This window comes from Podarcis muralis, chromosome 18 (genome assembly GCF_964188315.1).
Source record: "Podarcis muralis chromosome 18, rPodMur119.hap1.1, whole genome shotgun sequence".
Classification (NCBI taxonomy): domain Eukaryota; kingdom Metazoa; phylum Chordata; class Lepidosauria; order Squamata; family Lacertidae; genus Podarcis; species Podarcis muralis.
In genome coordinates this window covers 13499932-13524604 of record NC_135672.1, presented here as the reverse complement: position 1 = coordinate 13524604, position 24673 = coordinate 13499932, and the positions used below count along the sequence as shown (strand labels likewise).

Here is a 24673-nt window from a genome sequence, read left to right as displayed (position 1 = left end):
CAGGGCAGGGCCCCCTTTCGCCCCAGCAGACCTCCCAGCGCCCTTCTCCAGCTTCACCAAGTGCCTTGGTCTCAAGGAAAGTCCATAAAACCCCCAAACCCAAGTTTTGGAAGAGGGAGGGAGGCTCTATTCCACAAGACAGAACAACATCCCCACTGGGTGGTAGCCTGGCGTGCGGGGGGGGGGTGCAGTCGCTCAGTCTCTGCCTGCCCCACCTCGCAGGGTTGTTGGGAGGATAAAATGGGAAGGTGGGAAATTGCTTAGGAAGCCTCGAGCTCCGGGGAAAGAAGACGACAGGGCACGAATTTAACAAATGGATGAAATGGGTGAAGAGAGACCTGCCCCTTCTGTGCCCCAGAGTCGTCTCCTGACCCCTCCGGCCCCGCTTCCATGTCCTGGCTTTCAAAGTGCCCCCCTTAAGCGGGGCAGCCGCTGCAAAGCCTGCCTTTTATTCAGGCTCGAGGTGTGTGCGTTGCGTGTGTTCAGGTATTTCTTGACTGTGCGCTGATCCCCGAGGCTTCGCCAAGTCGCTCTGAGCCGCTTTCGTGCCAGGAGGAAAACGGGGGTTCCGAGTCAAGGCTGGAAATCCCATCCTCACAATGCGAGGGGCAAAAGACGCAGGATTTCACTGGAGGGCGTTAAGCGAAATGCCAAGGCAGCGGGCGTCCTGATTTGCCTCTCCAGAGCTGCCTGTGCGCTCCGGTGGGCGCGCCCGAGCAGGTGCCAAGGCGGCCGGCTTGCCTCTACTCCTGTGCTCCTCCTCCTCCATCATCAGCTGATGCCTTTGACAAAGTCCTTGCCTGTCTGCTCTCTCCCAGTCCTCCTCGCTGGCTTCCCCGGGAAGAAGCTGCCTGCCTCCCTCTTTCTTTCTTTCTTTCTTTCTTTCTTTCTTTCTTTCTTTCTTTCTTTCTTTCTTTTCACAGCTTCTCCCCTGCAAAGCCCCCCCATGGCCGACTCGCTCCTCAACCACTCCTGGCCGTCTTTCTCCAGGCGATGGATGAAAAGGTGGTCCTTCAAGCGAGGTAACCTGGCCAAAGGGCAACGCCATGCGGGGTGGGATTGGGGGGTGGAGGCTGCCTTTGCAAAGGGCGGCAGAGTGGGGCGGGGGGTGGGTGTGCTAGGATTTGCTTTGACCCCCGCCAGCACCCGGGGCTTCCTGCTTCCAGGGAGGAGGAAGGGGCGGCGCAGTGAGGGTCCTCCGGCCTTAGGAGACTTCTCTTTGAAGTGGGTTCCGCTGAATGAATCGATGCAACCCCATTAATCCATTGTTGACCTGCTCTGCTATTTCTGCCTGCACGGTTTTAATTAGGGGCGAGGTTCGTTCGACATGCATGCTGCATGGTTTTTACATTGTGCCCGGAGTTCTACGGTATGCCGTAACCCCGGGGGTAGCGGGTTTGGTATTTCAGGCTGGAAATTGCAATAATAAATAACCGGTGCATAAAATGTGGTTTGGATGTAGCTGGCAGGATTGGGCTGTGCCTGTTGAACCTCCACCTGCCCTGTTCAAAGGACCAGCTGCTTCTGAGGCAGGGGCCAACCTCTCCAGGTAGCCAGGAACCCCTCCTGCGCCTCAACTCCTTTTCCTGGACCCCGTTTTACTCCGGCGCCCCCAAATCTTGACTCTGTCTTTTGCAAAGGGAGGTGTCGTAGCTCAAGACTCTCTCCCTGGAGAACCGGTGCTGCCAGTCAGTGTTGGCGGCCCTGTGCTCTGGCACTGGTTCAGGGCAGCTTCCTCTGTTCCTGAGCGAACCTCACAGCCATGGGGGCTGAAACCTCCAAGGAAAGGCCCATTGCTGGCTGGCAAGAGGTGCTGTTTTTCAGGAAGAAGGTCCCAGGCTCAGTCTCTGATGGTGGCATCTCCACCCCCCGCCTGACCTTCTGGGACAGCCTCTGCTGCCAGTCAGTGCAGACCAAGGCTCTGACTCCACCAGCACCTTTTTCACAGGTGTCCCCTGCCCCAAATCCTGGAGAGCTGCTACCCGGCGCCTGGGTTCTGGGGCAGAGGCCGTTCTGCTTCCGTGCTGCAGCCATGGCCTTTTATGGTTCACCGTTGGAGATGGGCAATTTGCAGGATCTGCTTCATGTCCCCAGGAGCTTATTAAGAACATCGGAAGCGCCCTGAAGCAGGATGTTTGTCATGCCAAAGGGGGCCCATGGGGTCCGGCCTGCTGTCCTCGTGATGGCCGGACATGAGTCCCCAGGGGAAGAATGTCCCCAAGGAGGACTGAGTGCAGCAGCAGCAGCAACTCTCACTGCTTGCGATTCCGACCGCCGTAGCCGGTCTTATCCTCTGCGAATTTCTCTAATACCTTTCCAAAAAGCCCTGCGGCTGGATCAGGCCACGGGGCCCCCCGCCTAGTCCAGCAGCCTGTCCTCACATGCCCCCAAAGAGAAGCCCCCATAAGCCAGGGCCTGAGAGCAACAGCCTCTTCCCACTCTGGTTCTCCACTGTTCTAAGGTAGGCTGGCTCTGCCCATGGAGGCTCCATGGAGGAATCAGAATGACAGCAATGCAGGAATCTCAGTTAATACATCCATGACAGATGACCGTGTCCAACCCACAACCTCTCGAGGGAGACCGTTCCCCCGTCCAACTCTGTCAGAAAGTCCTTCCTGATGTTTAGTTGGAATCTCCTTCCTTGTCACTTGAAGCCATGGGTTGGAGTCCTACCCTCTGGAGCAGGCGGAAACAAGCTGGCTCCCTCTTCCATGTGACACAGCCCTTCAGATATTGGAAGATGGCTCTCATATCTCTTCTCAGTCTCCTCTTTTCCATGCTAAACATACACAGCTCCTTCAACCCTTCCTTGATCCTCCTGGTCGCCGCCCTCTGCACACCTTCCAGCTTGTCAACGTCCTCCTTAAATTGTGGCGCCCAGAAATGGTCTTCCTAGAAGAAACTAGGAAGAGTCCTTCAGCAGCTGGGTCAGGCCAGAGAGGGGGCCCTTTGGTTCAGCCCCCTGTTCTCCCAGTGGCCGACCAGGTGTCCCAATGGGAAGCAGCCCATGAGCAGGGCCTGAATATAACAACAGGGACTCTCTCCTTTTGGTATTATTCAGAGGCGTTTGCTGACTTCCTGCGTTTAATGCAGACTTTTGCTCGGAGTCATGAGAACTTGCTTCATTGTAAAGGGGAGGACCATGTCTCAGCCGCATGCTTCTCCTGGGTTCAGTCCTCTCTGGGTAGGGCTAGACTGGAGAGCTGCTGCCAGTCAGTGTGGACAGTACACAGCTGGGTGGGGCTGGTGGTCGGAGGACTGCAGCTCCTTCAGGGAAAAGCCATCTGACCTGCCCCTTTCGCCTTCTCAATTCACGCGCCCCGCTTCTCTAGAGAGGCTCAGGGTGCCCTGATAGATTCACACCCCACACTTTCCTCCAAAGGGGCCTCTCCCCCCATTAGTTTTATTCTCACAACAGGCCTGTGAAGGAAGGCCAAGCTGAGGAGAGGGGCTGAACGTTGTTCACTGGGGCTCCTGGCTGAATTCGAACCCTGACCTGAGCACGCACACCCATCCCCAGCCATTGCTGAATCGGGTTATGGACGGGAGGAGAATGGGTCCTTTTCCAGTCTGTGGGCTGCATTCCCTTCCCTTTCCGGGGGCTGCACAGAGAGCCTTGGAGGGCCACATTCTGCCTTGGGGTGCGTGTGCTGAGGATCCCCTCCTGCCCTTTGAGACTGTCCTTTTTCCAAGAAGGCTTCCAAAGCTGAGGCTCTCGTCCTGCTTTCTGTCTGGTTTAGGTTGTTTTTATGCCCGGTTTTATACTGTTGTTATAGATGCATCTGTTGTTAAGGATTTTTATTGCTAATTGCTTTGGGATGTCTTTTATGAGAAGTGACTCATAAACCGAAGTAAACCAACGAGCGGGCCTGGGAGGGTGTTGTTTTCCTGGGTGTGCAGGCCGCATCTCGGGAGGCGAAGGGAGAGCTTTCCCCGGTGCTTGTATCTCGGCCAGGAGGGCGACCCTCTTGGCAGCCCGGGGACAAGGTGGCAGGAATCTGGGAAAGAGGGAGAACTCCCCATTGAGAGGGGAGGTGGGCAGGCGCCCCCTTGCGCCTCCCTTCTTCTTCTCTCCCCTCCAGATCCTCCGCATTCGGCATTGTCTCACTGATGCAATAACTGTGGGCCGTCCACACAGCTGTTCCGCTTTGTGAGTTTGCTTCCCCAAGGTTGCCACCCTATTGCCATCCGGGGAGGGGTCAACTCTTGTGCTACACAGCAAAGGAAGCGCGGCACAAAATTAAATGCAGGTTAACTGGAACTGTTGTGGCGTGGTAAGTTTCAGGAAGTCAGCAGCGACAGGGAATGAGAGTCAGAAGGGCCTGCTGGGTCAGGCCAAATGCCCCCCCCCCATCCATCCTCGCAGTGGCTGCCCAGACGCCCCAAAGGGATGAAGCCCAGAAGCAGGACCCGAGCATGAGAGCATCTCTCCCCCTTCTGAAGTTCCCAGCAAGTGGCGTTCAGAAACCTCAAAACACGGAGGCAGGACAGAGCCAAGTGCAGGAGCCCCAAAACATTTGCAGGAGACAACACCAGTGCCGGATTTACGTATAAGCTCAACAAGCTCTAGCTTAGGGCCCCACTCTCTCAGGGCCCCCCCCAAAAAAAATTGAAAGGGAAAAGAAAGACTGGATGTACATTTCCAAAATGTAAGATAAAAAACAAATACAATAAACCCTACATCCAGCAACAGTGTTTTGTGTTGTGTAGGCTCCAAGGATGTGAGTCATGGGCCCCGCCTGCTAGCCTGTTCCCTAAATATCACTGCTTTGCTCCTTTCTATATATAGGGTGCCGACGTTCTGCATGGACCGGTTGCACAGCAACATGTGCAAATGGCTTGAGATACTTAGTAGGTCCATAAATTACCATATAGCATATATTCAACACAAAAAAGTGACAATTTGTTGTCGACAAAGGACAACTAGACATATAAAGGGCCCCATTACCTTCAGGAGCTGAGGGCCTCATCCAACCTAAATCCGGCCCTGGACAACATGGTACTGAAAGTTGGGTGGGAAGGGTTGCCTTATGGGGGGGGGGGCGCACATCTGTTGAATAGGCTGCTGGGCAGGATTTGTTTGCAGGGCGATGTCCGCTCGTTTAAGGAGCGTTCCCCTGCCTCCCATTTGTTTATGGGGAACTTAGAGGACGCAGCGGAGAGGCGAGATGATGGGGCGGTGGCTGCTGCAAGGCAAGCGATGCCCCGGAGCCACTTCCCCACCGCCCTCCTCGTCACAACCCCCACCCTCCGAAGGACCTCTGATCTTTGGAGGAAGTGGGTTTTCGCTGCGCAAGGCGTCCCCACGTCACCCCTGATTGCACAACCTGAGCTTGCTGCTGGCCTGTGAAGCGAAAGATCCAATATGGGCCTCCTTCCATGTCTGGTCTTGATCCAGCATTTGTTGTTGTCCTTATTTTGACCAACGTTGCCTTTTATTACATGCCCTCCACCCTAATGCCCTGCAGGCTGTGGCTGGCTTGCGGGAGGGGTCACCAGACAGGAGCATTTCATCCCGATTGCCTTGCAGGCTGCCTAGAGCTCTTCCTGCCGGTTCTGAATCCGCCGGACGCTTTTCGATGCATTTACTCCCCTGTCGCTTTCTCAGCTGCTAAGGCTTTGCTTCTCTTTGTGCACGCCTGTTTTTAAACAGAGCGGATCTGCTGCCACAGTCTGCTGGAAATGCGCAGCCCCAAGGTTCTGGTTTCTTCCTGACTCCCTCTTGAGAAACAACGGCAGTCTGGAGCAGGAACTGCGGTGGGCACTCTTATACAGTGGCTCCACTCCTTCCTCCTGGGCCGTGTCCAGAAAGTGGTGTTGGAAGACGAGTGTTCAGACCCCTGGGCTCTCACTTGTGGGGTGCTTCAGGGCTCCATCCTCTCCCCCATGTTTTTTAACATCTCGATGAAGCCACTAGGAGAGATCATCAGGGGGTTTGGGCTGGGCGTTCATCAGTATGCGGATGATACACAGCTCTACATCTCTTTTAAATTGGAACCAGTGAAGGCGGTAAAGGTCCGGTGTGAGTATCTGGAGGCGATTGAAGGATGGATGGCAACTTAATGGACTGAGGTTGAATCCTGACAAGACAGAAGTACTGCTTATGGGGAACAGGGGGTGGGGGACTCCCTGATCCTGAAAGGGGTAACTGTGCCCTAAAGGACGAGGTGTACAGCCTGGGGGTCATTATGGACTCACAGCTGTCCATGGAGGTGCAGGTCAATTCTGTGTCCAGAGTGGTTGTCTACCAGCTCCATTTGAGACCCCACCTGCCTGCTCCCTGTCTAGCCAGGGTGGTACGTATTCTGGTTATCTCCTGCTTGGACTACTGCCATGTGCTCTACATGGGGCTATCCTTGAAGGTGATTTGGAAACGACAGCTAATCCAGAACGTGGCTGCCAGACTGGTGACTGGGAGTGGCCGCCGGGACCACACAACACCAGTCCTGAAGGATCTTCACTGGCTCCCAGTGCTTTTCCAAGAACGATTTAAAGTGTTGGTGCTGACCCTGAAAGCCCTAAATGGCCTCAGCCCTGTATCCCTGAAGGAGCGTCTCCACCCTGGACACCAGGGTCCAGCTCCAAGGGCCTTCTGGCGGTTCTCTCCTTGCAAAAAGTGAAGCTACAGGGAACCAGGCAGAGGGTCTTCTTGGTGATGGTGTCTCCTAGAGCCATTCAAAAGTGGAACAGGCTCCCTCGGAAGGTGGTGGGGTCTGCTTCTTGGAGGTTTTTAAACAGAGGTTGGGGTGGCCACATGTCAAGGGATGCTTTAGCTTTGAATCCTGCCTTGGGTTGGACCCGATGACCCTTGGCGGCTCCCTTTCAACTCTACAGTCCTGTGATTCTACAAAACGGGTTGCCAAAAAACAACAAGGTGCTTATTGGGAGAATTTAGCACTAAAATGCTAATGCATCTTCACAAGGATTTTGCTGCAGAAATGTGGAAAAGGGAAAAGCTGGAGTTTGACAGCTCCTTCCTCCACCTGGGCTGGAGGGATGGGCGAGGCCAGAGGTGAACTGTCTGGCCTTTCTTGATGGAGGGGGGGGGGTCTCCCCATCCCCTCCTGCCTCTGGTGCTCCTTCACTGCCTCTCTCCATGGTACTAACTGGGGATTGCCAAGCAGACCAGACGCGCAGAGGGCCTTGTGTCTGTTGTTGGCGCTGCGTGTGAGAGCGAGCCAACGAGAGCGCCTGGTTTTCTCATCCATGGCAGCCTGCACATTGCCTAAAATGGTCTCCCTGCAGCCTCGGGCGCTTCCTCTCCCCTCGAAGCAGCCGCCCCTCCTGCGCACGGCATGTCCCCGGAGCCCACAGGGCCTGATTTATCGCCTGTTGAGGCTGGAGCATCTCCCATCTCTCGGGTGGCGGGGGGGGGGGGAGGTTCAGGTTTATGGATCAATGTTAGAGAGGGCCTGGGTGAGCCTAGGACAGCACATCTGGGGCTGCAAAACCTCCGGGTGTTTCTCTTCTCCCCACCTCTCACTTGAAACAGCAGCAGTTGCAAGCACAACTGCTCTTCTGTGAACAGAGTTGAGCTGTGGAACTCTCTCCCACAGGAAGCTCTAAAGAGGAGAGGGCAAATTCACAGTGGATCTCATGCCCCGTACCTTCCTGCTGAAATCCAGCAACTTCCCATGCAGCAAGAGTTCCGGGGTGGTTCTTCTTGCCCCCGCTTCTGTTTCCTCTCTACAAGGGCTGTCAATGGCTACTGGCCACAGGCAGTAGGGCAGAAGGGCTCAGGTCCTGCCTACAGTTAGTGCCGCACTGTGTTTCTCCAAAGGTCTTGGTTCAGACAAGAGCTGTTTGCCCCTCCTCTCGGGTGGGCAGAGGGGAAGAGGACAGCCAGAAGGTCCTCTGTAAGTAGGAGAGTGATGGAGCCCCTCTCCCTTGGAGGCTCGCTAGGTGGGAAGCCGGACAGAGAGGAGGGGGTGTAGGGAAGAGGCTGGCAATGGGAAGTGGCCCCTCTGCAGCAGAAAACGTGGCCCTCGGCCCTGCCTCCAGTTATGCCTGCTTGGCACGGCAATGGAGAACAGTTGAAGCTCAGAAAGAAGAAAATATGTAGAGGGAGAGACGGTCTGGAACAAAGGTTCTGGAGTCTTAATCTTTGTGACGTGGAGTTTGTGAGCACATTTTGTGGGATTTATGAACTGCCGTGGTTTTCTTAATCCAGGGGTGGCAAACACCAGTTGCAGGGGCTGAATGCGGCCCCCGGTTCCTCTTTCTGGCCCACAGAACCTTCCTGAGGCCACACACCCTTCCCCCATCTTCCTGGAGTGTTTCTGTCCGGTTGGAAAGTGCCCTTGAACATCGAGAGTGTCTCTTTCTGGCCCAGATGGAGGACACAAACTCCTCGCTCGGTTGGGAGATTCTTTTTCATGGGGGCTGCAGTTAACTCTCTCCTTCCTCTTCAGGGTCTGAGTGCAAGCCGGCAGCGCAGGATTTCCCCGGCAGCCGGACCATCCCGGCCTCGGGTTGCAGCAGCCCAGACACCTTGTCCCCGTCCTTGACCGCTGAGGATGAGGTCTTCTTCGGCAGCATGGCGGAAGAGAGGGTAAGGAAGCACCGTGGGAACCGTCCCAGCAGTGGGCTGGTTGCACGGGTGAGGAGCCTTGGGCCAGGGAGTGGGATGCGGCCCTCGAAACCCCCTCTGCCGGACCCTTCGGCCTCCCCTCCAGGCCATGCCTCTTGCTAGCCCTCCTTGAGAGTTTCTGCCTGTCTGAGATGTGCCTCTGGGCTCCAGGGATGCCTCTCATTTGTCCGGATGGAGGGCAGAAAGCAGCCTGCAGTCAACATCATGGACTGGTTGCAGGCATAGGAATGGTGAGAGGCACCAGCTGGGGAACTCCCAAGTGAAGAAGGTGGCAAATAAATGTAATAAATATAGTATTTACTGTGCCCCAGTCTCCCAAAATATTATCTGTTGCCTTTCTATCCCTCCAGAGATCTCGAGGGTGGCAGCACCCTCACAGCACCCCTGCGAGGTAGGCCACTCTGACCCCTCCCTCCCTCTCTCTTGGCAGGAGGACGCCTCCTCTCCAGAACAGGACGCCTCCCCGGGCACGATCCACAGCAGTGCGGAGGACCTCCTCTCGATAGACTCGGCTCTGCAGGGCTCAGAGTATTACAAGGACTTGGGACTCTCCTGGCCGCCCATGGAGGCTGCTGGGGCTGGCGGTGTGGCTTCCGCAGTGGCCTTGTCCCTCGAACGGACATCCCGGGGGGCCGCTGGCTGTTGCACATTGGCTGAGAGGCCCAGGGGCCACGGTGGGGTGCTTCCCCAGGCCCCTTGCCCCTGTGGCCCCGAGGGGCAGGCCAGCTTGGACATGACACCTCACTACCTGGATGCGGACTGTGCCTGCTCGTGCGGAGCCGGGGGCCGGGGGGCCTTCTCCAGGGAGGAGTCAGGAGCCGCCCTGGAGGGCACGGAAGCATTCCCCATTTTGGCTCGGTCCATGTCCACCTCTCGGAGGCACAGCTGGGAGGCGCCCTTGTCTCCGACGGACGGCCAGCGCAGGTGAGTCTGGCTAGGGTCATGCCAAAGAGCCCTTCTCCATACCGGCTGGTGAGGCCTTGCTGGGGGTGGCACCGCCAGGGGCAGCCCAGTTGACTTGCAACAGGGCCTTTTGGGTAGTGGCTCTGCAAGTGTGAAATTATCCGCTATAGCGAGGCCTGAAGGAGCCATTCAGCGGGTCGGAAGCGTTGGGGGAAAGCCACCCCTACTGGAGCCTTCTGCTCAGGGACACACTCTGCGTGTGTTCAGACGAACAGGCTTGCCTGGGCCGAGCCTTTGGCTCTGTCGGGTCTTTCTTTCTTCCATGAGATTTTCTGGGCAGCCTTGACAAAGGAGACGGTCTCTGTTCTTTCTCTCTCTCTCTCCCCAACTCTCTCTGACCTGCTGTCAAGTTGCTGCTTCTCATCACCCTGAAGAGCCTCGCGGACGCTGTGCGGTTGTGGGAAAATAGCTCCACTCAGACAAAAAATAAACAGTGGAAGGGGGGGTGGGAAGAAGCCTCCTCCTTCCATGGTTTCGCATCTACTTGGAAACAGGCGCGCTGAAGTTAATGGGCCTGAGTTAGTCATCTCTCCATGGAAGTCAATGGGTCTGCTCTGTGGGTCTACAGCCCCGTCTCCCAGGCCTCACAGCCAGACTGGTGCAAGCAAGCCCTCATCCAGGCTTCCTTCTGGTGGAGAAGGAAGAACGTGGGGAATCACAGAATTGCAGAGTTGGAAAGGGACCGGTGAGGGCCATCTCGTCCTGGGCAACGCAGGGATCTTTTGCCCAACGTGGGGATCAAACGACCGTGGGAGGTGGTTTGGCCCTTTCTGGGCTTGACTCTTTTAACCTAAGGCAGTTGACTTGAAGGAGGAGGGGAGGCTGGACAGCTGCTGCATCCTGGTGGGGTGCTGAGCTTGCAGCTGGGAAATGGGGATCCCTGATGGCGGCCAAGCCCCTCTTGATCTCCTCATCTGTGAGCATAAGGGCAATGACCCACTCACGAACCATCCTGCTCTCACAGCGGTCAACCCCATGCCTTGACACGAAGCCCGCAAGGAGGACAGGAGGGCCTCTGTGAATCCTCCCCTCCTGTGGTTTCCAGTTTGCTATCCAGAAGCATTAACTGCGGAAGGCAGAGCGATGGCCAGAAACGTGTCCCTTCCTCTTAAAGCCACCTGAGAAAAGGCGACATGGCAGGAGTTTATAAAATTATGCGAGGCATGTAGAAAGTGGAGGCAGGTACGTCTCCTCCCTCTCAGAGGCGTATCTGGGCTCCTTAAGCAAGGAGTTGTAATGGTGCCTCCGAAGCTGAGAAAGACCGGAAACTCAAAAAGTTTGCGCCTTTCACACTCCGCCAGTGACTTCCTCCGCAGCCACTGGAGTCAGGCCTGCTCTACTCCTCCTCCACTGTTGGTCCATCTGCCTGACTTCCTTGTATCCGTCCTTGGAGTGGAGAGGTTTTTGTGCCGCACCCCTGGGCCTGCGTGCTGGGGGGGGGGGTGGCAACCTGTTCCACCTCCAGTACAGCCTTTGTTCCCTCTCTCATAACACTTGTGAAGGTGAATTTGGGAAGGTTCTTCTTCATGCAGTGCGGAGCCAAACCATGGAACTCCCTGCCACAGGAATGCAAGGAAGGCCAGCAACTTGGCTTTTTAAAAAGGATGGGACAAATTCCTGGAGGAGGAGAGGGCTAGCAATGGCTGCTAGCCAGGACGGCTCTGAATATCAGCTGGAGGGGGAGAGCTGCTCTTGCGCTTTAGCTGGGAATGGGGGCATCTGGTCAGCCATTGTGGGCTAGAGGGGCCCCTGGCCTGATCCAGCAGCTTCCCTGATGCTCCAGTTGGCCACCCCTGCCTATGCTGTTACTCAGCTCTTGTCTTGCCACGGAATGTGCCCTTGATTCAGCTGCCTTGGGTGAATGCCTGAATATTCTGCCACGTGCCCCCAGTTTGCTCCGGTGACCCCAGGCCTCGCAAAGCCTGCTTGGCTCCTGTTTCTTGTTCCCAAATTGACGTCGCTTGAAAGCCATTTCATTTAGGGTGCCAAGCACCAGCGACAGAGACAGAGGCAGCTTTTGGGCTTTAAAACCTGCCCTGCCGCTTTTGCAGAGTGGAAACGTTGGCAGGGCCTGCGAAGGAGAATTAAAAATACATTTTGTTCCGCGGGGCTACGGAACTGATGCCAGGCGGCCACCCTTTTTAAGGCTGCGGCTGAACAGATCTCTCTCGGGGAGATGTCCCTCCCCTGCGGCTCCGAAGGGGCACTATTGATCGGCCAGGAGAGAGCGGGGCTATTTTTAACTCTCCCCTCCTTATAAGGTGCCAGGGCAGGGTGGGAGTGGGGGAAACAATCTCCGTTGGCGATCTTGGCACGGCTCTCTTGTCGAAAAGGGGCAGGAGCTGCGCTGCTTGTGTCTGAGGCCTGGCAGACGGGGCAACACTGGTGGCAACCTGAGCCAAACTTGCGCATAGATGATTTTTAATTTTATTTTTGCAAGGGGGCTGGAACCCCTCCCTGCCCCACATCTGACCAGCCCTCACCAGCGAGCACAATGGGGTAGAAGTATCTGTACATTTCCTTCTGCCAGTTTCTGTCCAGCTCCCTGCATTTCTTTATCAGTTCTTTATAAACCCTCATTTTAGGGCAAATTCTGCCAATAAACACTTTCTTTGGTGACTGTACACGAGATTTGCAAGCGATCCCTCCTCCTCTAATGCATTGTTGTGCATTATTTTCCACTAACAATGTATTCATTTCCATGCCAGCTTCCCTCTTTAATATGCCCGTTTTCCACAAAAGGTTCTCTGCTTGGAAAAACGGCCTCGCAGGTTTCAGAGGAGTGCAGACTGTAGAGGGAGTCCTGCATTTTGGTCCTCATGGTGTTCTGGAAAGAGTGGATTTGATCATCCCGGCTTTAAATGTGAACCAGGTCGGATTCCTCCCTCATCCCTCACCGGTACTTCTTCTCCAGCATTAGAGAACGACTGAAATTGACCATGCCCATTGATTTCAAAGAGGGCTTTGCCTCCCTGGCTGTCGAGTCTGAAATTTCGAGGGGGAAACTTGAGCAAGGAGCTGTAAGGGGTGGGAAGAGTCAGGGCCTGATTCGTCTTAGGACTTGTCACTTCCCCCAGGGAACCTCTGACTAGGATGGCTTCAGACAAACCCAAGGAGGACATTGGTGTCCTAACTGCAGAGTTTCTCTCGTTGCTGCCAAACCTCTCCTTCCTTCCCCCAAACAACCAGGTTCAGCCTGGACGCCTCCGAAATGGGAAGCGACACGGAGCAGGAGGAGGACGAAAAGGAGAAGCCGCCTCCCGATCCACCACACGCGCCTCTAGCGGGACTAGCAGCTTGGAGCGGCGGCGGCAACAGCAGCACAGTGATCAAAGTGGAGATCGAGCCCTTGCGCCTGGACCTGGGCCTCGTCCAGAAGCCTGGCAAAGATGTGAGTCGCGATATCGCAGAGACTTATCTGGCGTACGAGAAGAGGTTCCGGGTATTAAATAAGAATAATAATACTATTTTGCAGCATGAAGTTTTCTGTGGAAAGGGATTCAACCAGATTTGTGGTTTGGGGGTGGTTTTGGAATAGGATTCAAAGCCCTACAGGGCCCTCCATGCTAACAGAATCTCCTTCCTTCCTCCTTCCTCTTCCTCCTTTGCTTTTCCCAGGGTTTCAGCAGTGCTGGAGGGAAGCGGTTGAGGTCCAAGTCTGTCCCGGCCCCCTGCGATGGCGCCTCCTCCTTGCGCATGTCCCGCAGCTTGGAGGTCTCGCTTCCGGTCACCATGGGTCAGTGGTCCTTGTGGGACATGGTCTTTATTGCATGCAGGCACAGTGACAGGAGTGGGAGGGGGCTTCTTGTCCAGCCCCAAATTTGGTGGGAGGACTCATTTATGCAGGCTGATGGGTCCAGGCTCAGAGAAGGGAACTCTCCGTTTTTCCTTAGAAGTTGTTTTTGGAAGAGAGGTTCTCCCAGGCTTCTCTCTACGGTGAAACCATCCAAGGGAGTCTATAGGCCTTGAGCTGGAATTATTGGGCCCTTCTGGAGACTGCTGCTATTTCATTTCATTTATATAACACACCTCCATCCAAGGACCACAGGGCGGTTTGCAGTATGAAAACACCAAACCGTGTTTGTGGATGGGGATGCAAATCACACAGCGGAAAAATTTGGCTTGCTTGAGCAAAGCTGCTTGGGCCATCTGGCGCAATGACCCCATTCCTGCACCTATCCCACTCCAAAAATATATCAGCCTCCCTCTCTCTTTTGCCAAGAAGATGCACAGGAAAATGTGGGGGTGATAGCACTTTGCTCCGGTGCTGTGTTGTTTTAACTTCCCTGTGCAAGTAAGTCGGAAGGGATGCTCAAGAAGTGCGAGACGTTGTCTAATCCACATGCCTCCCCACCCCACAAACTTTCATACAGACAAATCAGGATGTGGGGCTGTTGTGGTTTTGTTTTTTTAAAACCCAAAGGCTGATCGTTTTACAATGTGACCAATTTATCCATCTTTTCAAATAATAAGTACCGTACTTTTCTGTGTACAAGACTAGGTCTTTTCTTTAAAAACTATGCTAAAAAGTGGGGGTCGTCTTATACATGGATAGTGCATAGGGTGGAGGATTGATTGGCTGCTGCCGCGGCTGTCAGCGGCTATTGGGCGTGTTATTGGCAGCTTCTGCTGGCAAGGGGACAGACAAGAGGCAGATTTTTTAACATGTGCGGGTGAGTGATTTTCAGCAATCCCCCCCCCCCAATATACACAGAAAAGTACAGTGAATAAATGTTGCTGCTTCTGGTGTTGCGTTTCAGGGATAGCGCCCCCGGTGCTGGAGCTGATTGAAAAGGAGCAGGTAGCCCCGGAGCAAGTGTAAGTGTCCTCTGCCCTTTGCCCCCAGTTCACACACCCCACAGACTCTGAGGGTGCCCCCCAAACACTTCCACCACCGTCTGCTCTGAAGCGCTGCATAGTGCAGAACTGGAGAGCCCCCTCCCGCAAGGACCCAGGTCCGTTTGAAACGGAGCTGTGAGGAATCTCCCGCTGGGAAAATTGGCCTGGTGTATTATATTTACACCATAGGATTGCAGAGTTGAAAGGGGACCATGGGGGTCGTTTAATACAACCCCCTGCAGTGCAGGGATCTCTTTTTTTGCACTTGAACCCATGACCCTGAGATGAAGGGTCTCGTACTCTACCAACTGAGCTGCCCATGGGTCCCAGGAAAAGATTCAGGGCTGTGGGCATAGCTGCACCCCTGACGAAGGCGGGGAGGGGGGCAGATGGACATGGGCATCAATTCTCACCTCAAACCGCCCTGCCTTCATCTCGGACATTATCCCTTCTCTCAACAACAGGCTGATGGTGCAACAGGTGCTGAAGGAGCTGACTCAGTACCACGGGTGAGTCTTGGGGGTTGTGGGAATGAATCATCATCTCAGAGTGGGACAGGGGGGTGGCTGAAGGCCCCAGCTTCTGAGCCCCAGGGCTGAGCCCGCTCCCTGAAGCATCTCTGTTTCGTAGCCACTGTTTTGACGCTAAGCTCAGAGGAGCCACAGACACACACCCTCCTCCTGACATATTTCCATGCCTTGCTCCCATTCCAGGGCAAAGCACGGGCTGTGCGCCCCCGAAGGCAACGGCGAAGCCCCGCAGAACCTGACCTGGTTCGAGTTCCTGTCTAACGAGTGAGTGAGCCATTCTAGCGAGGGTGGGGGCAGCGTGCTCCAAAGATGTAAGAAATTAATTTAATAAAGTTCACATGAGCCCCCTGAACCACCCTCCGCTCTTTCTTTCCCGACCCAGGACTGAAGACAGCGGGAAGAGCGACAAGGCCGAGAGAGGGACCAAGGTGAGGCGCCGCTTGAGCAACCTCCGCAACCGGGTCACCGGATCGTGGCAGAAGGAGAAGGTGAGGGACAGAGCTGGGCAGAGGTTTGGGTGGTCTTTGTCTTTGCTGGTTGGCTCGGGAGGGAGAGCTCTCTCCTGCTCCACCCCAACCAGTGGAGGTGGGTGCCCATGGGGGATTTGCAGGGTGGGAAGCAGGGAGCCTGGAAAGGAGGCGGAGCCAGAGGCAGGGAGAGGCGGAGCTAAGGCTTCCCAAAAAGGCAGTGGCGGCTGGTGCCCAGAAAGGAGGCGGAGCCAGAGGCAGGGAGAGGCGGAGCTAAGACTTCCCAAAAGGGCAGTGGCGGCTGGTGCCCAGAAAGGAGGTGGAGCCAGAGGCAGGGAGAGGCGGTGCCAAGGCTTCCCCAAAGGGCAGTGGTGATTGGTGCCCATTGGAGCCCATGAAGCAGCCGGAGCCAGAGGCAAGGAGAGGCGGAGCTAAGGCTTCCCAAAAAGGCAGTGGCGGCTGGTGCCCAGAAAGGAGGCGGAGCCAGAGGCAAGGAGAGGTGGAGCTAAGGCTTCCCTGAAAGGCAGTGGTGGCAGGTGCCCATTGTGAAAGCAGGGAGCCCCAAAGGGAGGCGGAGCTAGAAACAACAAGAGGTGGAGCTAAGGTTGGTGCCCATTGGAGCCCGGGAAGGAGGCGGAGCCAGAGGCAACAAGAGGTGGAGCCAACTAGTTCTAGCTTTGCCCCCCCTTCTTGAGTTCTGCAGGGGGCAGCAATGAGCTAGAGGAGGAGGGTCACCTCCTTGACCGGTTTAAACAAGGAGGCGGGCAGGTGGGGGGCAGGCTGAGAGGTGCGGAGGGCCACCTCCAGCCCCTGAGCTTGCCTGCGTTTGGCCCGGGTGGTTCCCACGGTCTGAATTTCCCGCTCTTCTTTTCAGGGTAAGAGCAAAGGCCGCGAGAAGGAGGCGGTGGAGGTGAAGGAGCGGCCGCGGGCACTGCATGGGCATGAGCTGACACCGGGCGCCTTCTCGGCCGCTGCCTGCTGCTCCCTCTGTGGCAAGAGCTTGTTGAACAAAGCGGGGCTGCAGTGCTTGAGTGAGTAGCGCCCCACCGAGGTCACCGGGGGCTCCCCTGGCCCACACACGCCTGCTTGGCGGGGCGGGTGGGTCCCGGGCACTGTTGCACCCTGGCTTGGCACCTGCTCCCTGCAAACTCCTCTCCCTCTTTGCATGCGATTCCCAGCCACGGGCAGAATTGCTTTCGGACAAAGCTGCGAGTTTTGCAGCCAATCGGAAATAGGTTCGGTTTGGGTATCGATTTTGCGGGGTGGCACGGAAAGCGGCACAAAACAGCGCCAAACCCAGCACACACAACCCTGGCACCGGTTTGGGGCCAGGTTGGGTTCGGGGGCCATTTGCTGGTGGCCCCAGTTTGAGTGTCGATCGCTCGGTTTTTGGTGGGGAGGCGGCACATAATGTGGGGTTGGCAGTACAAAACCGGCACAAAAATTTGGCGCCTGTTTGGAGTCCATCAGAGGACCGGCATTAATTAACTTGTGACCCCGATTTCCTGCGCCAATTTCTCCATTTGGAGGGGAGGCTCGCGGAATGCAAGGTTTTCAGCACAAAACACACGCAGAATTCTGCCCGAAATTTCAGGGTTAACGGAGCCGGCAGCCGTTGAAATATTGCCTTACCATCTGGGTGGATTTGATTTGATTCACGATTTAAAGCACTAGTCAGTAAAAGTTGATTTAAATCACTAGTCTGTAAAAGTTGATTTAAATCACTTTTTTTACAGAAAGACTCCGCCTTGCTGGTATAATCTTAATAGCAGATGCAGATTTCATTTTCAGGTTTCAGGTTTCATTTTTGGAATAATAAATTTTCAGAGTAGTTTTTACAGTTATATCAAAAATTACAGATTTGGTTATACTATTAGAAATACATTGAAAGATAATTATGAAACTGTGGTGAGGTTTAATAAGTTAACTGTTTATATTTGGACAACTTTTCTGCCATACTTTATTTCCTTGGTAACAATTCAAACAGTTTATTTAGCTAAAACAATAATATTATAGCATATGTATCCATGTTTGTTAACTGATGTGGTTAAACGGATTTGAAAAAAAAAGAAAGCTTAGGCTGAGTTTTAGCGCACATGAAAAACTTAAAACAAATCCTCATTTCCTGATGAATAGCCTTTGGTCTATAATGTAACTTAAATAGAAAGATTTTTCCTCCAAAAACGTTTTATTTTAAAAATCCGATTTAAATGGAAACCCCCCCCCCCCCGATTTAACCCAGAAAATAATGGATTTTTAAATTATTATTTTAAAAAATCACTGATCTTTCTTCACCCTACTTACCATCCACCATGAATCCACATTTTAAAGCCTTTCTGTTGGTACCTGTCCTTCATCCAGGCGACTTCTAGGCGTGGGAAGGGCAGCTAGGGAGACAAATAAGAGCAAATAAATGGAAGGATTGGGCGCAGAATTCTAGCCTGGAATTGGAACAGGGTTGGGAGAAAGGGTCCCCTGGGGGTCATCTAGTCCAACCCCCCAACATTGTGACACGTAAATAATATTATTTGTTTGTTTGCCCAAAGGCTGCAGCATTGGAAACAATTTGAAACAGCTCAATGAGCTTATTTACGCAGCTTATTTACGCAGTGTAAATAAGATGACGTAAAATGATGACTGTAAAAGATTGTTTTATTTTGTTTTATTTTTGTTTGCGAAAAATTTAATAAAAAGCAATTAATTTTTTTAAAAAAAGAAACAACTCAATGAAACCAATGGCTGTAAACGTATATTTTGAATGTGAATTAACAGTGATTTAAATAACATTTAAAAGAATATTATTATTTTTGGAAACACAACTAAGAAAACAAGAGTAAAGGTTAAGAAATAACAATATGGAAATTAATTAAATGCAAGATTTGAAGAAAATTGGGTATAAAAATGGTAAGAAGATGAGAGCATTAAGTTTAAAGATGGAAAATAAGACAAAAATTAAACAGAAGTAGCAAATAGTTAAAGAACCAGAAGGGGAAGCTGAGGGAAGTCACAGGGTGGGGGAGTTGTGTTTTATTTTTCTCTTTTATACGTTAAATGTGTTGAATTGTAATATCTAATTTTAAAATATTAAAAAATAAAATTAATAATAATAAAATTAAAAAACCTTAGTAGTTTTCAATTACCATCCAATAATACCCTCATTATAACAATACCAATTTATAATACAAGTATTAATACCGATTAAAAAATTAATAGGGAAATAAAATATTTGTTAGCCAAGCCAGACATTTATTTATTTTTTAAATCAAGCAGTTTTTTAATGTTTGATCAGACTTTGTGAACCCAACAGTTCAAGCAGAAAACACCAAACATCGTAGAATTGAATTTCAATCGGAGGGGAAATAGGTTTTATACTCAGAACAATGAAAGATCATGACTATTAAATTCAAGAGTAGAATTTAGATGGATCTGCTAAAACGCTAATTTATTTCCTCAGGACTTTCCTGGACAAAGAAGGCGAAGATTCAATTCAAATTTTATTACATTAAGTTTAAAGGCAGTTTGACAGGCTGCCTTGAAACCCTTAAGCTGAGGTAATTTTAATGTTAAAACAACATTAAAATCACCTCAGCTTAAGGGTTTCAAGGCAGCCTGTCAAACCGCCTTTAAACCTAATCAATCTAATAAAATTTGAATTTTGTGTGGTTAAAAATGATTTCGTGTATATTAAATTGATATAAAACACATTTGCATTCTCCTCCTCTTTCGTTAAAACCAAGCTCTGTGTGGGGTGTTTTTTTAATATATAAATTTCATAAAATTTAGACACGGCCTGATTGTTAAAAATGATAATTTTTAAAAAATCCCTTAAAGCGTTTTGTGAGGAGATAAAACGACAACACTGAGGAAAATTCGCAATCCTTTAAAATTACCTCAGCGTTTCTTTTTTCCTCAAAGGCAGCCTGTCAAACCGCCTTTAAACCTAATCAATCTAATAAAATTTGAATTTTGTGTGGTTAAAAATTATTTCACATATATTAAATGGATATAAAACACGTCTGCATTCTCCTCCTTTGTTAAAACCAAGCTCTGTGTGGGGTGTTTTTTTAATATATAAATTTCACAAAATTTAGACACGGCCTGATTGTTAAAAATGATAATTTAAAAAAAATCCCTTAAAGCGTTTTGTGAGGCGAAAGAACGACGACACTGAGGAAAATTCGCAACCCTGCTTTAAAATTACCTCAGCTTTCTTTAGTGTCTCAAAGGCAGCCTGTCAAACTGCCTTTAACTTTAATATTAAATAGTGAATTTAATTACCACAGCCCACAAATTTACACTTAATTCAAGCTGTTTTATGTACCGCTTAATTCTCTAAAGCAGCTTTACAAAGGGGCGGTGTGCGGAAATAATCAATAAAAATTGAAGGATATATATATATATATATAAAAATTCAATAAATAAATAAATAGTCGGCTGAAACCAGAAAATCGAATTAAAATACAAATAAATTGAAATAAATTGAAATTGAAACACAAATAAATAAATGAAACGTATTCTCCCCCCCCCCCCGTTTATTTTGCACTGACGAAAAAAAATGCAAATTAATTTTTAAAAAGTAAAATAAAATGAAGGGAGGGAATGTAAAAACCCTATAAAGTAGTGAGAAAAAGGAGCGTGTGTTGCTTTATCACGATATTATTATTATGTGATTTTGCCGGTATTATTTTCCACACGTTTTGCCCGCCCAAAAAACAAGACCTCGAAAGGCCGACGCGGTTGCCATAGCGACCAACCGTCGCTCAAGGTATCGCGAGACTTCGCCTCTGCTCCTCTCTCTCTACCGAGCCGCGGGAGCTTTCGAAAGGACAGCCGGCTCTCTCGCCCTGGGATCTCGCGAGATCTCGGGTGGGGGGCGTGGCCGACCTATTCCTGCTCTCCGTGGCCTGAGGGGAGACGCGCCTCGCGAGAACCTGCGGGAATGGGCGGGAAGTCTCGCGAGATGGAGGGCCGAGGGGGAAGTGGCTTAGCGAGGAGGAGGAGGAGGAAGAAGAAGGAGAGGCTGCGCCGGTCGGGCTTCCTCGGGGCGGCAGGAGAACCCGCCGCCGCCTCCGCCGCTGAGAGAGAGCCGGGTAGGCGACGAGGGCCTGAAGGGCCGGGCCCCTCCCGATGACGTCTGGCCCCTTCTGATGACGTCAGAGGTCAGTGGTTGCCAACCTGTTATGCCAAGCGAGGCGCGCCCCCAAAACGGGTGTGTGTGGGTGGGTGGGTGTTATTTTGTGTGTGTAGAGCTGCATGGAGCTGGGTGTCCTCTTGCAGAAAATCAAGTTGCTAGTCCTCATGGGTCTGAAATGAGGATTGGAAAGCCTATGGGGAAAGTCAAGTTGCTAGTCCTCTTGAGGAAACAGGTTCCTAGTCCTCCTGCATCTAAAATTAAAATGAGGAGGGGGAGCCTGTGGCCCTCCCAAGTGTGGAAAGTCAAGTTCCTAGTCCTTTTGTACCTAAAATGAGGATGGGGGAGACCGTGACTCTTGCAGAGGTGGGAAGTCAAGATCCTAGTCCTCTTGAGGAAACAAGTTCCTAGTCCTCCAGCATCTAAAACAAGGAGGGGGAGCCTATGGCCCTCCCAAATGCGGAAAGTCAAGTTCCTAGTCCTCTTGCAGAAAATCAAGTTGCTAGTCCTCATGCATCTGAAACGAGGATTGGAAAGCCTATGGCTCTCCCAGATGGGGAAAGTCAAGTTCCTAGTCCTCTTGAGGAAACAAGCTCCTAGTCCTCCTGCATCTAAAACGAGGAGGGGGAGCATGTTGCTCTTGCAGAGGTGGGAAGTCAAGTCCCTAGTCCTCTTGAGGAAACAGGTTCCTAGTCCTTCTGCATCTAAAACGAGGAGGGGGAGCCTAAGGGCCCTCCCAGATGGGCAAAGTCAAGTTCCTAGCCCTTTTGTACCTAAAGTGAGGGTGGGGGAGACTGGCTGTCTCAGAGGTGGGAAGTCAAGTTGCTAGTCCTCTTGAGGAAACAGGTTCCTAGTCCTCCTGCATCTAAAACGAGGAGGGGGAGCCCATGGCCCTCCCAAATGGGGAAAGTCAAATTCTTAGTCCTCTTGCAGAAAATCAAGTTCCTAGTTCTCATGCGTCTAAAACGAGGAGGGGGAGCCTATGCCCCCCCCCCCAGATGCAGAAAGTCAAGTTCCTGGTTCTTTTGTACCTAAAACAAGGATGGGGGAGACTGTGGCTCTTGCAGAGGTGGGAAGTCAATATCCTAGTCCTCTTGCATCTAAAACGAGGATGGGGGAGCCTATGGCCCTCTCAGGTGGGGAAAGTCAAGTTCCTAGTCCTCATGCGTCCTCATGGTGCTTGGAGAGGCCTGCCCCTTCCCACCACGCTCCTCAGGACTTGCGCCCGCAGAGCATGGCGAGAGGGCACTGGGTCCTAGTGGCGCCCCCTCTCCCTCTTCCCCCTGGGACAGAGAAAGGGCACCCCTGACAACCCCTCCCACATGGGGGACCCTCAGAGCACCGGTATGGAGGAGATCCTGCAAGGTGTGTTCAGGGAGTTGCAGCAAACCTGTCTGAATAAGGACAGTTGCCTGGGAGTCACAGGTGGGGAGAGCCGCTGCCATGTCACTCAGATCCTGTTTGGGGGCTTTGGGGCATCGGGTCACTGTGGGGACAGGAGAACGTCCGAGGAGCCTGCCGGATACGTCCCAAGAGGGCCCATCTAGTCCACTGTTTCCACAGTGACTGAACAGGATTCGAATGCAAGATCAACGCCCCTTCTGTAGTTTGCAGCAAGCAGTGGGAGGGAGTTCCACCGTTTAACAACCCTCCCACTGTCTTTGACCGCTGGCTGGGTTGCCTGAGACGGCCGCCTCTTTTGACTGGGGCAAGCAAAGCCCTGCCTCTCCCTAGGTGTGGTTTGGCATCTTGCCTCTGATCGATTCCCTCCGGCCGCTTCTGGTTACCTTTCAACAGATATTTTGGCCAAGAGCATTTTGGGCGAGGGGAAGAAGGGAGCGAACGCCGACCTTGCGAAGGACAAACGCAGCGGACGGTTTGCAGTTCCGCTACAAAGTCTAAAGTCCTCGCTGGCGCATCCGAGTTTGTGGCTGAGGGCAGTGTCGCCCAGAGGCTTCTGCAAATACAACCCCAAACCACCTGCCATAATTATTATAATTTTATTATTTGCACCTCACCTATCTGGCTGGTTCGCCCCAGCCACTCTGGGCGGCTTCCAACAAATATAAAAGCATAATGAAAAATCAGACATTAGAAATGTCTTCTAAAAGTTGTATAGTTACAAAAACCAACTGAGCTTTCTAGGCAACAGATTTAGATTATTTCTACAGCTTTAATTTTGGAGTGACAACGTGGTACGTTATCGGCATGACAGTACTATAATATAACAATTGTAATAGGTTAAAGGAAAGCAACGATTTATCAGTTTTATAGCTAGCCCCGAAACTAGTTTCAGCTGTTATGACATTACCGTTCCCTGCAGGTTCACCCAATGCCTTAATTATATAGTTTCCTTTGTGTGTTTAAGACACACCTCTTTTAACTTGGACTTTTGACACATTAGGAGCCACCCTAAAAGAACACATTTTAAAACTGCGTTTTAAAATGGCTCTAACCTGCCAGCGGACCTTAAAGGGGGATAATAATAATAATAGTAATAATAATAATAAAATAATAATTGCCAGGAGGACTGGAATCCTCTCATTTTGCGGGCTTGCGGTGTTCGAGATCCAAAACGGATGAGTACCAAGACACTTGACAACCAAGGTACACGTGTCCTGGGGCCGGCCCCCTCCCCACCCCAGGCCACTAACTGCACTCCGTGGCTCCTCCCCAGATGTCGCCCCCAAAAGCCCCCGCAGAAGCTTGTGTTTTTAAACAAGGCAGGCAGGAGGGGATCTCTGGAGCCCGGCCGGTTAGGTTTCTGTTTATTTTTGCCCTTTCCCACTTCCTAGATGCTCGGAATACCTTTCGGGGTGAGGTCATCCTAGGCACGGGAGTTCCTGGTTTCCTTCACCCTTTCCTTGCTGATTTAAAAAAAAACACACACGTTCCGATACAGCTGGGTTTGGGGGCTGAAACGTGTTTCCCCTTGGGACTGTTGGCCTTGAAAGGAGGCGAAGGAGCCTTTGCAGGTAGAAAGAGAGGCCCTTTTGTGGAGCGGGGGCCATTTAGAGATTAGCTCAGTGGCTCTCACCTGCCTCCCCCTCTCTCATTCTAGACCCCATCCCCGTTTAGCAACGCGTATAAAACAGAGCGGGTGGCGCTGTGGGTAAAAGCCTCAGCGCCTAGGGCTTGCCGATCGAAAGGTCGGCGGTTCGAATCCCCGCGGCGGGGTGCGCTCACGCTGCTCGGTCCCAGCGCCTGCCAACCTAGCAGTTCGAAAGCACCCCCAGGTGCAAGTAGATAAATAGGGACCGCTTACCAGCGGGAAGGTAAACGGCGTTTCCGTGTGCTGCGCTGGCTCGCCAGATGCGGCTTTGTCACGCTGGCCACGTGACCCGGAAGTGTCTGCGGACAGCGCTGGCCCCCGGCCTCTTAAGTGAGATGGGCGCACAACCCTAGAGTCTGTCAAGACTGGCCCGTATGGGCAGGGGTACCTTTACCTTTATAAAAGAGAGCAATTATAACGGATGGAAATTAAAAGGTGGAAAACGTCTGGCCCGCTCGGTCAGTAGAGCACGAGACCCTTTAATTCTCTGGGTTGCAAGTTTGAGCCCCCCGTTGGGCAAAGGTTTCCTCCATTGCAGGGGGTTGGACTACGTGGCCTTTAGGGACATGAGCGCTGCCGCCAGGCTCATAAACAGCCGCTCCCCTGTGGCGAGCGGAGATCTTCTCCAGGCGAACAGGCTCACGGATGAACAGAAGGCTCCCATTTCCTTGGGCCCCAAGTGCCCAGGCACACATGGAAGTTCTGTTTTTATCTCCCAAGGAGGCTTAATTGCCCGGTGACCGTGGGTTCGCAAAGCCAGTTACCCCCTGACTACACACCTCTGGCATTTGGGGTTGTTTTTAGGGGCCTTTGAAGCAGGACCCCCCCCCCACTGCTTTCTAAGCAGCTCCGAACGTTGGCTGCCCTCATTCGCATGTGGGGCGGTTGCCCCACCCAGTCTGCAGAAGGGTCAGACTGGGAACACCCTTCTGTGGGCTCCCCACCCCCTTCCCACCGGCCTCTGTCTTGCGTGAATTGCTTCAGCCGGTTCAGCTTGTCTTGGAGACGGCAGCCTCCAATTCCTGACGTCTTCTGTGCTTCCGGCAGCGGCAGGACGAAGGCGGCAACGAAACTGGCGGTTGCCGGTTCAGAAAGAGCTTT

The 24673-nt window shown here is 52.4% G+C and overlaps 1 protein-coding gene across 4 annotated transcripts in view; it reads left to right on the top strand.

Moving 5' to 3' along the window:
* Positions 1 to 848: 848 nt before the first annotated feature.
* The window catches only part of ARHGEF18 (Rho/Rac guanine nucleotide exchange factor 18), a 48014-nt gene continuing 24189 nt past the window's right edge, over positions 849 to 24673 (top strand). Inside the window, exons 1-10 of one of the 4 annotated variants that reach the window (XM_077921947.1) lie at positions 849 to 1022; positions 8412 to 8551; positions 9021 to 9514; positions 12743 to 12944; positions 13172 to 13289; positions 14314 to 14371; positions 14857 to 14901; positions 15106 to 15186; positions 15305 to 15410; positions 16264 to 16420. In XM_077921947.1, the coding sequence (XP_077778073.1) occupies positions 947 to 1022; positions 8412 to 8551; positions 9021 to 9514; positions 12743 to 12944; positions 13172 to 13289; positions 14314 to 14371; positions 14857 to 14901; positions 15106 to 15186; positions 15305 to 15410; positions 16264 to 16420 (1477 nt within the window). In that variant the 5' untranslated portion in view covers positions 849 to 946. Of the gene's footprint in view, positions 1023 to 8411; positions 8552 to 9020; positions 9515 to 12742; positions 12945 to 13171; positions 13290 to 14313; positions 14372 to 14856; positions 14902 to 15105; positions 15187 to 15304; positions 15412 to 16263; positions 16421 to 20264; positions 20549 to 24673 lie in introns of those variants that run through there. The other 3 variants (XM_028713428.2, XM_077921948.1, XM_028713429.2) reach the window with 3 other exon arrangements.